The following is a 16,900-nucleotide window of genomic DNA, read 5'->3' as shown; positions in this document are numbered from 1 at the left end:
GGAGGGGTCTTATTCTCTGTCAATGCTGTCACATAAATAAGCCCTTTTTACAACGAAAAGGGGATTTTGCTTGCTGCCAGGTTGTGCAATTCCTGCAATGTGGCCTCTGCCTCTTACATCATCATTAGCAATTAAAGATTACTGCAGCAAGAAATTAGCTGAGCCTTCTGTTGCTGATGCAGAGCAGCTCCACCTTGGTCTGCTCCTGTGACCCTCTATCACTGCTGACACAGTGAAAACAGACTTAGCCTCATCAAGAAATGCCTCAGATAACCAAGAAAAGACCCTTTTTTCTACACGATCAGCTCTTTGAACTTCTAAAAGAATCATTACAAGGCTTCTTTTTATTAGGTGATAAGTAAAGAACCAAATATTCTGTAAAAAAATCAAGAGTTGTATGAAAATAAACAGGGCAAATGAGTAAACAAACATATGCCAAAGGGCAGCAGGTTTGATTCGGACTTTGAGGTGCACACAGAGAAGCTCTGATGTGCTTGGCTTTATGCTTCAGGTGAGTCTTACCTGTAGCTTGAATATTTGCAGGTCTAACTTGAGCTGATTTCTAAAAAATCTGTACCATTGTTTTAACATCATTTATTTCCCCCCTTTTAGCATTTCTTGTTCTCATTCTTCTAAAAGCATATTTAAAAGTATGTGAAGTGCACCTTTATGCTTGACCATCAATTTATACCATGTTTAAAATGCTCATGCATATAGTAAACTAAATTAAAAATTAAATTAAAATTAAACTTGCATATATTTTCAAAAGTCACAGGTCTTTGGAACCTCAAAACATTACCTAATTTCTGAGTAGGAGTGACTCTGCTAATCACTAAAAGTAGGCTGAAATCATGTTAAAAGGATAAGGTTTCTGGTCTTGATTCAGGTATGATGAAAATCTAGACAACGAATATCTTTATGTTACCAACCTTACAATTCTACATATTTAATTCCAGATTTGATCTTTTCCTGGTGTTTGCCTCGAAAATTAGCCCAATCCTGAACTGCATCTAAACAGAAAAGGACATAGCCCTCTTTAAGCATCTACTAACAGTACCCAGTTGACTTAACTTGTTTAATCATTGCCCTGTCCAGCTCCCGAGTGCTCACCAGAAGGACACCGGATCCTCCGCAATCCCTACCGGAGCACCAGGTTCGACTCCCTGGAGCTGCAGAGAACAGCAATCGAGGACCTGGTGTGTGACCACTCCCTGCCACCAGCATGGTACCGCTTCCTGATCCACGGCAGGCCCGCGGAGATGCCAACCAGGTGCATCGAAGTCAGTAAAACTTGAGCACTAACCCTGGGGAACTTGAATAAACCCTTTGGTGTAGTTTTCCTCTCTATCCATCCCAGTAGACTGCAATGAGCGAGTGGTAGTGGGAAAACCACTCTAATAACGATAATGATGATAATAATGACAGTGATAACAGTGACAGCAACAACCACAACAATAAAATCAACAACAATAGTAGCACTGTCACATCCAAGTCAGAGATTAGGACCTCTGTGCAGTAGGAAATATTCAAATATAAAACCAGGTGTTTACCAGCTCTTAAGGGAGATATTTATTAATCCACATATGTCACTGGAAGTTGTTTTTTTTTCCAAGCAACTCTATTGCTTTAAGAATGGATTCTGCGACCTGGCTCTTTCCCCACATAATTTATTGTGAGTTAGGAATATGTTCTTACAAAATCAGAAGGGAAAAATCAGAAAAGGTGATTAGTTAAAGAGAGCTGTAGTGATACAGAAGGATAAGCTAAATTTGAGTCTCTTTCTGCTGTTACCATTTCTTGTATTCTTTATTCTCATAATGGCTAATGGCTTTCCAGAGCCAAAAACCCTCCACCACATAAGACTACTCTCTAAGAGACAAACCAATAAGATAATTATTGGTTTTATGCGTGTTTAATCTGTATGACAATAACATTTAACTTGCAATCGTTGTTTCCAGATCAACTTGAGCCCCCAACTACAGTCATTGCCACCTCAGATAGCTCAGCTGCAGGAGGTTAGAATAATTTCAACACATAGTTAAATAACATTATTCTGAAAATAATAAACTAATTACCCTAAATTACTTTAGAAATTAAATATTCAAACTAGAGTGCCAGGAGGTTTGGTATCAGGTAATGCTACCCAAGCTGGAGAAACCTCTCAAAATTATCAAAATATGATTTATATCCATTCAAAATGGACCTGTGAGCTCATCACAATAGAAGTATATCTTAATAATCTAACATTTAATGAAATGCTAAGAGAGAGCTGTTATTTCTGTGGGATTTCTAACTCGCTCCACACACAGACCATAAATCTAATTAACATGAATAAATTGGTAGGATTACTATTGAAATATTAATTTCATGGCAGGTCATCCTTGCATATACCAACCCATTATGAAGTATATTTTTACAAATTGCTCTATAAGTTTATATGTGCTCTATAATATTATTTAATTTGTCATTTTATTTCAGAAATTTTGAGCTTGTGGCAATGCTCAACTGTATCAGATTTCTTTTCAACAATACATGCTTTGTTTCTTTTAACCTCTTCTCTGGAGTTTTTTATTCAAGTTTGTGGAGCTATATTCATTAGTTTAGTTTCTTATCTTGTAACATAATGCTTGCCATTGGTTTCTTCATTATCCTCTGAATGACAGTAAATCTCTGCTTCGCCATGCTGATGAAGGATTACATCTGTTAGATGTCACAACTGGAAGAATACGCTTCTTTTAGATCTTCACCTTCTAAATCTGCCTCTACATTCTATCTCTTCCACTTAATTAAATCATTGTTTAATTTGGTTTTCCATTTAATTTGAGCAAAACCTCTGGAACAAAATAATTTAAATTAATAACTGCACAGCTTTCACTCCTTAATAAGCTGTTATTATTGGACATTCCAGTCTGGCTGGAGTGAGCTGATTTTAATTAAACAAGTCAAAGACAAAGCCCTGAACAGATAGGAGAGAAAAGAGACCACATAAAGCCTGACAATGTGGGTGGAGAATTAAAAAGTACATTACTCCAGCATCTTGTAAAATATATGCCTGGTGATACCCTGTTGATACCAGCCCGATACAATTAGCTGCTTATCAGTGGATAAGATTAACTTCTTAAGTCAAAGTGCTAGTAAGTAAAGGCTCTTGTCACCCAATTGAGCTTCGGGATTTAAATCCTAATGGAACTTTAGACGTCCTGCCCAGTGTGGCAGAGAGTTGCAGGAGGACAAGTGGCACCTCCTGGGGGTACACAAGGGAGGTGAGCACCCAGAACAGGCTGTGCGTCCTAGGCAGGGCTAGCTGACTCCTCCAGACAGGCTCTCAATGCCTGTGTTCTGAATCTTGCCGTAAAAAACCCTCCACAATAAAAATATGGCCCTGTCAGCATGTAGTTTCATAGGCATAGGAAGTATTATATTCAACAGAGAGGAGAACCAGGTCATATAAAGATGTGAGAGCCCCAGACTACAACCTTGTCACAGCTAAGAGCTACAGCAAACTTCACAATGAAAAACGAGTAACAGCTATTAAGGAGCTGCTTCTCATGTACTAATTTAATAAAAAGTGGAAAACAAAGGGGAAAAAGACAGAAGAAAAACCCAAAAGCTTCTGTGTCAAAGAAAGTGAAAACGTTAATTGTATTCCTGAACTCTCTACCCCTTGAATCCAACTGCTGTATGTAAACTCATTCCTCCGGTGGCAAAATGGTTTTGACTGAAACAGCTTTCCAACTTAGGCTTTGCCTGCTGAATTTCTCAGGGGGATGGAGGGGGTAACAAATGATCCTGACCTTCCTCCCTCTATTTCTTCCTCATCTTTCCTCCTGTTCTCCCAAAAGAGGCACAGCAACTACCAGATTCTGGGCATGCTCTCTTGGCCACAGCCACTTCCCCATCTAAAACCATATCCTAGCAGAAAAGCAACACAAAGTTGTAAATTTTGGATCCCCAGGTATTGAGGTTGCTGCCTACAGACCACAAACAACAGTTTGTTCTTCAAGAACTGCCCAATTCTCTGTGAAAGGCAGAAACATTAAAGGAAGAAAACATAGGGAAGCTTTTACTAAGATTAAGGCAGTGTTCTAAGAAGCAAGAAAGAATGCACAGGCATGGCCAGACCTAGTAGTAAAATGACCTTCAGAGGAAGAACAATAGTGATAGAAAAATTAGAGCTCAACAGAGAAACTATTAAAAATACAGAGGAGTATTTAACAGCCAATATGGGAAAAACATACAAACATACATCAATTACAGAAATTCCAGCTTCTGAATTAAAATTACACAGGTTATATGCATACATCTGTATACATGTACATATGGGCAAGCCCCATGAGAGGCATAAACACTAAAAGGAAGTGTGACAGAACATAACACACCACTGTTATTGAAGATCTGCTCCACAGTCAGTTAAAAGATCAATCTGTGGATTACAGCGGAGCAGTGCACGCTGCTGCCTGTAAAGCAAATGCCACACCACACTCACAACAAAGCCAGAAACAGGGCTGCAAATGCACTCCTTCCCCTCATTTACGTGGGGGTAAAAAAGCATGAGTCATACTCTGCAATTTTAAGGAAAAGTATCAATTAAGAACTTGATTATGCAAAGAGTAATTGATTCTGGAGCCAGCAATGATATTCCTGATACCACACACACGAGTTGGCTTCATTCGTTCTCAAACAAAGCTCATATTTTCAGCTTTGAGTAGTCAATTGCACACAGAAAATAATAAGCTAAAAAGAAAGGGATTAAAAACAGGATCACTACTGGAACAACTGCCATTATCAAAAACTTGTGCTCTGAAACAGAGGATTCCTGGTACCATGTTTCTTGAGAGGAGAGATTAATGCAAATGTTAAGTCACCGCTAACAAAAATCACTGCACACCCACTGCTGGGGTGGCAAAAACATTCAGGCACAGCACCAGGTCCTGTCAGCTCAAATTCAACCTCTCAGAGCAGCCATCGCTCTACTCTTGGTTTCGTCCCAGTCTTAAGGCAGCCCTTTGGTTCACTCCATTTCCTGCAGTCCTGTTGACAGGCATGGCAGAAGCCTTCAGTCACCTTCAGTCACCTCTTGCCTTACCATGGAGGTCCACTGGTCCCAGGTACTTGTCCTCACCAGCAGCTGAATGTGTTTTTCTAGAGGGAACTGTAGGAATGGGAGAATAATTTCACCTTTGCACATTAACAATCCCCAGCAACCCTTGGCTCAGGGGCTTCTGGATTCAGATATGGGTTGTATAACACTTCAAAGTAATTTCTCCCCCATGAGCCAGTCCTGTGGCTGTAATTTTTGGCATACACAGTTCTGTAACAAGCTTTCCTACAGGTTAGTTATGGCTACAACGCTCTGTTTGGGAAATGCCCAGTAATACCTGCCTGTGATGGTGTACCAATATTGCTTCCAATACCCTTCTTCAGAAATTTGATCCTCTAAATCAGCAAAACCATCTCCAAATCTTTATATGCTCTAAATACAGGTACCACTGTATAAGTGTAACCACAGGGACATGTTACGCAGTAAGGGCTGGCGTTTTCTCAACAGTTGCATTTTCAACAATACAAATTTACTTTTATATATATGTACTAGGCTCAAACATAGGTTTAAATGCTAATCCTTAGTGTATAAAACAAGGTCATGTTAAAGCTCTCCAGATCTAACCTGCCTATGATGCTTAATATTTCAGCCTATGGAGAAGGAGAAGGTTTATTTTTCCCATACTCAGTTTAATTCCCTCCTCTTTAACCTGCTGTAGCGTATTTTATACTCACAATAAAAACACAATATCTCAGCTGCATACCATTAATTTAGCATTTTGTTTCAATTTTTGCTTTGCTCTGGATCCAACCCTACTTTGCTTTGCAATTGTTCTACAAATTTAAAAGAAAGTGACACTTTCAAGGTATTATTTCATCCGAAATTCTCTTTCTCACACATATATGTGAATATTCCAAATCATAATGGTAGGTATGAAGAGGCTTTGTTTTCCTTGTTTGTTTTTCAGACATACAAAAAGCCACCTGTAGAAATTACAATTACAGCCTCTATTGTTCAGAGGCATGTGCTTAAAAGAAAACACGAGACAGGCACCAGTTTAATTGCTACTACATATATTCCTGACGTAAACTGTGGCGTTCGGGCTCAGATTGAAATAAAAAAAATTTTATTTACTTTAACTTGCTACAAAGAAATTAAAAAAAAAAAAAGGCAAAATAAAGTTTTGAGTGGATAACAGATGCAAAATCACAATGCTTTAACTGCCAACCAGCAGCACACCAAAAAGCCTTCCATCTCCATCCAACTAAAACAATGCATTTCTCACATATGGTGCTACTTATTTTTAACAGCATAATTTCAGCAATACCCAAGTGACGAGAACAATCAAGCTTGATTTCTTTGTGCAATTATGAAGAACTGTAGTGTTCAATCAATCAAACTTGTTGATACTCCCAACTCCAACCTAATGGAAGGAGACATCATTGGATTAAACAATAATGGTTTGTCTCCTTGTTTTGGCAGAGGGAACAAATTTTATTTATTTTTTTTTATTTAGGTTTGCTAAACTGGAGTATTTAAATGATTAGCTGGTGACTAATTATGAATCAAAAATACTTAATGAACGCCTACCTGCCACATAGAGGTGTTGTGAAGACTAATTAGGTAAGGTTTACAAAATGCTTTGAATATTAAAAACACCACTTAACAATAATTGGATAAAGTATGCAAGGATACTAAAGAAACTTGGCAACAGCCTAAAATCTCCCTTTTGTGTTAGAGAAGTTCTCCTTTGTGCAAGCTGTGTCACTGGATGCCTAAACTTGTGCAGTTTGCTCCTCTGTGAAGGCAGCTGTGTAATTCCTCTTCCTTTTGGAAATGCTGCTGAATTATGGTGTGAGATTCCCACAGCTTTACAACATCCTTAGAGCATCAGTAACTGTAGGTATTGCAGATAAATGCTCTATCCTAAATGCCAATCATTTGCTACCTCTATATTTAATTTTCTGGTTACTTTGCCCTATGACAGCTGCAAAATTTAATGCTAATTATACCACAGCTGGGACTCAAAAATTTTGGCTCTTTGAAACCTCTTCTCCTAGACTTTGTTTTTATAACTGTCTTCTAATTCACAGAGGTCTCATGCAGAAAATCCTTTCAGCTTGTGTGGGGCAACTTGCCTGACTCAGAGGGACAGCATGCAGCTTGCAGAAGAAAATAAATTCATGTATGTCACAGAGCTGCCAGGAAAATAGAAATACCCGATCTATAACAACATTCCTCCTTGGCCAGCCTGTAATACTGCATTATAGCTTGTTACAATAACTTTCTGTCTCACAGTCTGACTTTTCCTGGGCGCAAAATCTGTCAGAAGGGTTGGTTATTGCTTGTAATTTGTGCACATTACACAAGGAACTGTCTGGCTCATGTGATTTCAGTGCAGGATTTGCCAGGACAAATCCAGGGTGCCGGAGATGCCAGTGGGGGGTTATCAGGAAGCCTGCACAGTGCTGGGGCTGACGTCAGTGATGCTAATCCATACTTTCTCGAGCACTGAAATGGCTCACAGACTTGTGGCGAGGATAAATACAGAGGGAGAAAATCACCCTCCTCTTATTTCAGCATTTTATTTTTTTTCCTCTCTGCGTTAACAAGGGATACAGACCCACTTTTATGTTTGGAACGCTTTTTGTCTTTTTTCACAGCCAGAATGAACTCACATCTGTCTATTTATCTACATGGCCCACAGCACAGCAGATAGGTGGGTATCTCACTAAGGAATTATCTTCTCAGTACTGCTTCAAGGCAGGGAAGTGCTGTTACCATCTCAGCCACCTCCACCTCTGGCTGAGAGATAAGGAAGCCAGGTACACAGAGAGTAAGTGATTTATTTGCCCAAGGTCAGGCAGCAACCAGAGAAACTGAGGCACTGCCTGTGCCTGGCCAGAGGAAGCCCAACAGTCACATCCACAATGGATCAGCACTGACATGTTGGCTCCAGTGACATTGGTAAAGGCAGCATCAGATGGACACAATAGCTTATTTTCAGCAGCAAAAGGTCAGTTACAGAAAATCCTAAGAGTATTTTTTCGGTTTGCTGAGGCACAGGTGCGAATGTGTCTTGACACCACAGGTAGTTTCAGGAGATCGAGTCACCTCAAAATGATGAAAATCACTATTCAGCAGCCAAATATCAGTAGATGGTGGCAATAGCCTTTTGCAGGGATGTTAGGAGCACTGGGAATGCTTGCCATAGCAAGTGTGATGCCAGTATCCCTTCTCCTCCTCCTCAGACAGTGAGTTCCAGTGCAGCCGTGGGATCAGTGGGAGCAGAGGAATGCCGTGGGAGGAATGGGTGGGCTCTGCTGTGTCTCCTTTCCAGACCATTTCCTTCAAGGATCTGTGAGCTTGCACACACCTATTGAGCTCCAGCACTCCCTCCTCCCTGCTGTTCTGCTGCCACAACTCTTATTTTTCCTGTCTTGTGTGGTTCAAAACACCATCAGGGTGCACCAGCTAATACCTGCATTTTAGTGTAATTTCAAAAATAATGTTCCAATCCAGCAATCTTTACTCATACATGCAGAGACACTGCAGTTTGCAGTTTCCTTGTGTCAGAGGAAATTCCAGGTGTAAACATCTCATCAAGAAGAGCATTAAGCAGAGACCACTGAGCTCTCGTTCCCATCCTTCTGTCTGCTCCCATACATCTCCACTGGATATCGTTTTTTTCGTTCTCCTGGGTCCTTTCAGTACAAGTGTATGCTCATAAATGTGCTTTGGAAACATGCTACTTCACCAGATCTCACACTCTAGGTCAAAAGTTCATCAGTATGCAACAAATTCCTATCATCTGTATATTTCCCAGCTCAGAGAACACCTGTGTCCCTTAAAGCTGTAAATAAATAAATAGAACAAACCTCTTAAAAAGTTACACACAAAGTGACTTTTAAAGAAAGAAAGGGAAGGGATTGCCCTAAAATTCCACCTAAAAGCATTTTCATGTCGACCCCCTCTTCTCCTTTGTTAGCACAATGACAGCACGCTGCTCCTCCCCAGGGACCAGCTGCACTGTGTGAGCTCTGGTGCCTTCTGCAAGAGCACCAGGACACCAAACAGGAGGGCAGGCTCAGCCCCTCTGCTCGGCTGCTGCCACATTTCAGGGGGGGAAAAACTTTGGGCAATTTCAGTGGTGTCTCTCAGGAGTCCTTGGTTTTAGAAGCCTGAAAATAATTAGATCCAAATGGAAATCAGACCATGTCATGCCATAAGCTTGATCTTCTTCAAACACCCTTCATTTTCTGGGTATGCACCCCCAGTCCCCTGACCCTGCAGTCTGGCTCATGTGACTCTCAGATACAATTCAAACTGCAGGAGGGCACTGGTGCATGACTCAATAAATTTACCCTTTAACTTTCAGTGCTTCCTCTGCTGCCACAAACAACTTTGGATCTTAAAAGTGAAGCAGCAAACCTGGACCAACAGGAAAAAATGGTGGGGTTGTTTTGGGGTTTTTTTCAATGTGATTTATAGCCAAACATTCACACTGGGAGGAAGCTGTTCCCCAGTTCAGACTGGTAGAGATAGTTCACTATCTCTGGTTGAAGAAATGCAAAATGAATGCAGCAGTCACACTCTGCTGATGTCTGAGACTTAAATTATTGTCAGTATTTGGTAATAATTTTCGAACTTTAGCTCAAATACGTCTGTGCTTTGCATATCGGCAAATGCTAGGTAATGATGCAGAATAACGAGTCACCATTGTAATTGGCTTTGTATATTTAATAAGGCTCTGATTATACCTAATCTCCTCACTGAGGTACTTAAAGACAGCCTTGGAGAATCATGTTCCTTTAGTCAGTGGGAAGTGCAGGTACAGAGGGCAGCTGAGATTTGAGATGCCTGAACATCCCTCTGTAAGTTGGGAGAGGGAAATCAGTCTTAAACCACTTAGGACCAACTCCTTCTGCTTTGGGATTTCTTGCGTTCAGAGTATTCAGGGAATTTGGTAATAGATAAAAGCCTGAAAAACAAAAAAAGATAAATTATTGTCGTGCATATGCTGCACATGTGTTCTGTACATCCTGTATATTTGTCTCTCCTCAAGAATGAGTTAGAGGTTCAGGCCCCAAAGATGTGTCTAGTACCTGCTGGAGGGGTAGGGCAGGAGCTGCCAGGACCATGACAGCTGAAACTGTAGCTGTTTTGAAGCCAGGAGATGAGATGTGATGCTCTGAGCATCACCTGCTTCTTCAGGATGGTCCTAACACCTTCTTATCCCTCATGCTCTGTCAGCCTTTGCTTTCCTCTGCCACAGATGAAGCATGGATGTGTCCAGCCAGCTGATGTGACCCAAAGGTTCTGCCCAGGGAAGGGATCTGACCTGTTTATATGCTTTCATTTTTTTCATACAAACCAACCAAAACCAGAGGAAAATACTTTGAAATCCAGATATTGTGTTCTTTGAGAGTTTTATCTGTGTAAAGTCACCTCTCTAAACTGAGGAAGACATTTTCATCCCCACCTACACATCCTTTTCTCTGACCCTCCAGGTTCACCACACTCAGATTCTTGGGTTTTAGTGATTCTCCGCGGAGTCTTACGACACTTGCTCCAAATGGTTTCTTTTGTGTGCATCCTCAGATGAACAAATGTGGGACACAAGCTCCGGTGTGGCTGTCACTGAAGTCTGAATCCCTGCCAGTTCCTGGAGAGAGCAAGAGGCTCACGGCCTGTGCCACCTGGCAGGTCCTCTTTGGGGGCACCAGGGACTGCTGCTTGTTTCGGATACCTGTCGCCGTCAGGAACTGCGGGGAATTCTTTGTGTACCTCCTGCAGCCCACTCAAGGATGCATGGGCTACTGTGCAGAAGGTGAGGGCTGGTGAGGTATTTATCAATAAGATTACTTATGCCTCTCAGGCTGGGTGTTCAAAGGTCCTGGTGCTGCAGTGCATGTCTCGGTGACCTTGTGAGTCAAGCATCACTCCCGGTAAGACGCAGACCGTGTAGGAAATAAATCAGTGGCAGTCCAAGGTGTTCCTGAAGAATAGCTCTTATTACCAGTGCAAAATGTAATCTGGTGTGTATTACTGAAGCGCTCTTTGCTTGGTTACAGCTCACATGTAACCTTTCCTGCTGTCTTTGGCTCCACTTTGGCTTGAAGTTGCAAAGCTAGAGAGTGGAAACATCTCAGCTGTAGTGAAGCACTGTATCCAGGATACTGTCTCTAAGGTCTGTTCTTATCTTTAATAATCTAGTACCACCACCGCCCCCCCCCAAAAAAAAAAGATAATAGATAATTCTGAAACTCTGTAAGAAAAAAAAAAAAAAACCAACAAAAAAAACCCCAAAAAACCCCCAAAACCCCACAAACTGATAACATCTTTTTCAAGACATTTAAATAATTGTTCTCATCAGAAATAATTTTCAGCCTACTACAACAGATGCATCCCCTGTTTGGTAGCTAGGAAACAAAGGAAAAGCAGAAAGGAATTGCTCATTCAGTTAAACCTTCTGAACTTTAGAGCATGTTCAGGTGCATATAGATTTCATCAGAAAAGACACTTCTTTCTAAAAATGAAATAAATTACCTTTATACTTTCCTTTCAGTGTTTTGGACAGAGATATGACACATTGAGAAACTAGAGTTATCAGCTTTCAATCAGGCAAAATCCAAGCTTAAGTAAATTTTAAAGAGAAAGATAACTATTTTCTTATCTTTATAATATTTTAACATTCCCACATGAAGAAGAGGAAGGAAGAAAGGCTCAAAGAATATGAGATTAATTCACTATTTGAAATAAAAAAAATCCATTAAAATAAATGAAACTGATTCTTTCTCAGAAATTACTTTTTAACTGAATAGAGTCATTTTTCAGTTTAAGCTTGGCTTTTTTATAAACTATAAGATTTCCACAAGCCTTGTTCAAAGAACTTTTTTGCCAGTACCTTTTGGGTGGTTAATTTTGCCCTTTCTGTTGATTCATACCTGTTTGGTGATGCAAATCTGGCTGCATTTTTCATAAAAGAAAACTTATCCCTTCCCATCTATCCCAAACCACCGAATTCCTGCCTTTTCCTTACCACTGCTGTTGAAACTTTCACCTTTTTCCTCGACATTTCAGTGAGGGTCAGTCCTCCCGAGACTTTTCTTGTAATTAGAATGTTTTTCCAGTATTATGCATTGCATGGAAAGCACCCAAAATTTTTTGCTGGGGGGGGTTTTACCTCAGTGTCTTAAATTCAGCTGTAAACTTTGCACCACAGGAGCCCCACACAGCCCCAGAGCCGGGTCCAGCTGGCATCGTCACGGCTCCGTGCAGGGGTCAATTCCCCAGCCCCTTCTGCTGGAGGCTCGGGAGCAGGACACTGGTCAGCGCTCCTGACCTGCAAAACAAAATGAATTTAAAGCTTCACAACTTGTCAGAAAAGACACAGCTGGGAAAAGCAGCATTTGGGCTTGCAATTCCGCTCACATCCTCCCATGAGCTGATCACCTAAGTCTGTCCTTCTGGGATAATTTCCTGCAGAAAGTCATGGTGTGAGCCACAGCTTGAGGCAGCTTTTCTTAGAAACAAAATAGAAAAGGATATAAACAACAGGTCTTTACTCATATTTAAAGTAACTTCTTTCTTTTACTTTCTTCTTGTTATCTGCCCTGGACAGATGTTAACACATTGGTTCTCCATTCTGTTCATAACTTATTCTCTTGGGCTCCCATAATATTTTCTCCTCCAAAAAAGTTACTTAATTTGTCCTTTCAAGGTATCTGAACCAGCTTCGTGTTCTGTTTGAGTCCTTGTCTCCAGAGATGAAAGAACATCCCCTTATGCTATTATACATCTTTTTGTTTCTACTTTCTAGGTGAGTTTAACAGGAAGAAAGGTTTCAGACTTCATTACCTGTTGAAGCCTGCAGAAAGCAGGCTGTATTTTTAGAGCAGTGACATTATTCTGGGCAGAGGGAAACTAAACTGAGTAGACCTGGCCTAGATACATCCCAAAACAGCCTGGAAAGGATCTTCACAGCATGGCAATATGGGCTGGATGCTCTCTGAGAGTCAGTTTACCTCTGCAACATAACGATTTTTCATATCTCTTCTGTGCTTATTGCAAAACTTGGATCAAAAGTCTGTGCTTCAGGGAAATGCAAAGCTGATGGCCTTTGCCAGACTAATTAATTTGTATTAATCTGAGTGCTTCATTTCCATAAAATTTCTCTTACTGCAAAAAAAAACCTACAACACACACATAAAAAAAAACCCAGGTCAAATATTACAGCAACAGTGGGTAGTCAGTACACAATTAGCAATTTTTGCATTTCACATGAAACGCATTTTCTCTCTCGCATGGTTCATAAATCACAGGAATATAAAATGTAACATTTCTCCCACCTTTAGTTTTATTGACACCTTCTCGTGAGGTGAACAATTGTAACGTTAAAATAACATTTTGTGTTGCATCCTTCATTTGTTTCCCTCTTCCAGACAGACTCACAAACCTGTCTTTGCAACCAGTGATAAATCCCGAGCTCGTGCAAGGTCGTGCCCACCTGAAGTGCACCTACAGCCACCCTCCCTCCAAGCCCCCCCTGCAGTACGTGGTGCTCTGGTCACGCCTCTCCAGCCCTGGCAAGAGAGAGCAGATCCACCGGGAGACCACCCTGGAGTCGTTTTCCTACGTAGAGATGGACGGCACAAATCTCAGACTGGGAGACACGGTAATGCCACCCTGCCTTCAGCAAAAAGAGGTCAAACACCTGGGGGGGATCAGATCCCTTTCTTAAATCTTTCCTGTGTTTTTATTAATGCTGCTCCTCACTCCTCATACTTGTAATTGCTGCACTAGAAAGTACTGAAACTGTTCCATAACAGGATTATTAAATAGCATTAACCAGATTCAGGACCTGTAACGTTTCTTTGAATTGCAGTAAATTCATGGAAGGTATTTTAGTACTTTCCAAAGGCAACTTGAATATTTGCACTTACAGTACAGCTTTAATGCTATGAAGTTTGTATAAGTGATAGCTACATGTGCCTGAGCCAATTTTTGTTTGTTACTTTTCATATCTTGCAAGAGTGAGAATTTGCAGTAGAGGCAGGCTCAGCTATATGCACTCAGTAATTTTTATATCCATGGATCAAAGACACAATCACATCTTTTCACAGAAAAAAAGGATAGCACATTTTAAAATAGAGGGAGGTTTACTTTATGGTCTTTTTCATGGTGTTCTGCCTCTCTGATTCCAAATTCTTGGTTCAATAGCACACTGAAAGATAGAGTTCATTACAAAACAATCTTTAAGAAGTATATTTGATGGCTTACACAGCAACACAGATCTAGTTTCAACAACAACAACAAAACAGAAACCAATACAAGATGTGAAAAAAATTGACTTGTGTATGAATTCATGGCCTTTGATGCTACAGAAACAAGACTTTTAAAGTTAAATTAGGTTCATAACTTTTATAGGCAGAGGGCCATTAGTGATGCTACAACAAACTGAAGGAATAAACAGGGATAATGGTCTTGTGTTAAAAATAGGTTGGAAATAGTCTTGGCATTTTGCAGCTCTTCTTTGAGATCATGGAATCATAGAATACCAGGCTGAAAGAGACCTCAAGCTTTATCTGGTCCAAACTTTCTTGGTAAAAGCACAGTCTAGACAAGGTAAAAGCACTTCTCCTTGCTGAACTTCATGGGGGTCTTATTAGCCCTCTCTTCTAGCCTACCTGGGTCTTTCTGCATGTTGCTCTCCTTTTCAAAATGTCAATTTCCCCACTCACTTTGGTATCCTTGGCAAACTCTGTCAGGATATTCTTGATCCCACCTTCCAGACCACTTATGAACACATTAAACAGCACTGGGCCCAGTATCTCACTGCTCTGGTTGGCCTGGCTTATTCCCCAGTTGGTTTCAAGGGTGGGAGTGTTGCCACTTCAGACCCCATCCCTGAGTCCTTCAGTTCAATGTCCACCTCACTAAGTTGTCCAGACTGGTGCCAAAGATTCCCTTGCTTCTTCTAGACAGGTGGATCCCATCCTTCCCTAGATAGATGTTGAAGAAATTATTCTAAACTTTTTTCCAGTTCTTGAAAGGATAAGTCATTTATAACAGTAGCACAATCTAGATAGGATTGTTTTTGTCATTTCTCCACATAATTATGCCTCCTGAGTTCAGAATCTGACTGATGATGCCCTCACATATTATGAGACAGATAATTCTGCCAGTTTAAGACAAGTTTGTTTTATGAAGAGATATTTTCATCAAAATAATTTCACTTGCAATCACTTCAAATCTAGTTTTAACAATCCTGAGGGATTCAGAGAAAATATGGTTCTGTTAACTAGTAGCATTGCCAAATCTTTATAAGACCATTTTTATTATATTAAGTTTTCAGTAAGCCCTTCTTTGTCCTCTGCTGAAACTACGTGTTTAATTTAGTGGATTTAGTGAGACTAAAATGTTCTCTTCCTTGTTAGATTTCTTTAAAGGTCTTCATGGCCTATTTGACTAATTATAATTATTCATAAATCATCATGGGTAAAAACCAAGTGATGAAGCTTCAGCTGTAACTGAGAATTTGCTTTTACAGAATAAAGATTAAAAAAAAACATTTCACTCTGTTTTCCATCCTAGTCTGGATGTCTAATAGGAGTCACAAAGGAGACGACTCTCCCCTCCAGTGGTGTAAATCTGAAGAAATTTAGCACTGCTACGGCTACCCCAGAGGAAAGGTGATGGCACTAAAAGGAGAATCAAACCCTGAGTACCCAAACTCCACTGCAGAGAGGCAGCTGGCAGCTTCCACCTGCCCATGAAAGATGCAGGTGGAAGACTATTCTCTCAGGCAGCATGAAAGGGAGGTCAGATTCCCCTGATAGAAGCTATACAAGAGAGGAGACAATGAACTGGGGACACTTTCCAGTTCTGTTTCCCCTTCTCCATGCACAGCCCAGTGATATCATCCCCATGGCTGTGCACTCCCAGGGTGCACTGCAATCAGTGCAGAATTTGTTCGCCAGGACACAGAATTTGCCCCCAAGGATGCAGAATTTGTAGTGTTTGAAAACTGCTTCCTTTTTTTAACCTTTTTAGCTCTTCACCTCTACCTGCACGATAGCCTGCATTTGGTCTCAACTCATTCATGGCCTGAAATCGGCATCTTTTTTCATTTCTTGATAAAAAAAACTACAGCGAAGCACGAAGATTTTTTTTAATCACCTAAAAGGTGATTGATATCTATGCTATTTTTTATCTGTTAAAAATCTCCAGGTAATAGGTCAGTCCCATAATAGAATAGCTATTGATATATTTTAATACACAGTCAAACCCTCGAAAAGAGCTGAGATTTACCGGCCGACATTCCTGAACTTGTATTGACTAAACAGCCAGTTATTTTTTAATAGCCATCATGTGTCCTTTTTTTCCTCCCATCTTTGGGCTCCAATTTAGTTATTTCAGACAGTAATGTTGGCAACATAATGTTCACGAAACTATTGCAGCCTTAAATAAATCTATAACATGCCACTATTTCTATATAAACTGTGAAAGAAGCCTACTGCATCTGATATGAAAATCCAGGCACTCCTAAGCCTTATTTATGTGATAGTGACAGAGGTCATTTCATTCCTTGAGGCACAGCCATCTATAAATTATAGTGGTGCACTGTGAGTAATGAGTTATGGTAAGAAAGAAAGGTGTTTAGAAGACAACTGTGCAGATTTTGCTCAGCCCAGCAATCCAAAAGTTCACACAGTGAGGAGCAATTGTCACTGTACATAAACCATGATGCGCATTGTAAAATAAGAATGTTTAAGCAAAACCAGCCTTTCTGAGCTCTGTGATAGAAGTGGCTGCTTTGCATGGAACTCTGCATAACTGAAGATAATGCCCCAGACA

General features: G+C 40.5%; 1 protein-coding gene and 1 long non-coding RNA gene across 2 annotated transcripts in view; one reads left to right on the top strand and one right to left on the bottom strand.

Annotated features, from left to right (window-relative positions):
* LOC116789376 (von Willebrand factor D and EGF domain-containing protein-like) overlaps positions 1-16,900 on the top strand; it is a 176,329-nt gene that overhangs the window by 36,376 nt on the left and 123,053 nt on the right. Inside the window, exons 2-4 of the mRNA XM_032693164.1 lie at positions 1,096-1,280; positions 10,643-10,871; positions 13,486-13,718. Of these exons, the coding sequence (XP_032549055.1) occupies positions 1,096-1,280; positions 10,643-10,871; positions 13,486-13,718 (647 nt within the window). The remainder of the gene's footprint in view (positions 1-1,095; positions 1,281-10,642; positions 10,872-13,485; positions 13,719-16,900) is intronic.
* LOC116789377 overlaps positions 9,838-16,900 on the bottom strand; it is a 39,918-nt gene continuing 32,855 nt past the window's right edge. Inside the window, exons 4-5 of the long non-coding RNA XR_004358004.1 lie at positions 12,228-12,386; positions 9,838-10,022 (exon numbers count right to left, since the gene is read on the bottom strand). This is a non-coding gene — a long non-coding RNA (uncharacterized LOC116789377). The remainder of the gene's footprint in view (positions 10,023-12,227; positions 12,387-16,900) is intronic.

Source organism: Chiroxiphia lanceolata, chromosome 7 (assembly GCF_009829145.1).
Source record: "Chiroxiphia lanceolata isolate bChiLan1 chromosome 7, bChiLan1.pri, whole genome shotgun sequence".
Classification (NCBI taxonomy): domain Eukaryota; kingdom Metazoa; phylum Chordata; class Aves; order Passeriformes; family Pipridae; genus Chiroxiphia; species Chiroxiphia lanceolata.
The sequence above is the reverse complement of the archived record's forward strand: the minus strand, read 5'-3'. Positions and strand labels throughout refer to the sequence as shown.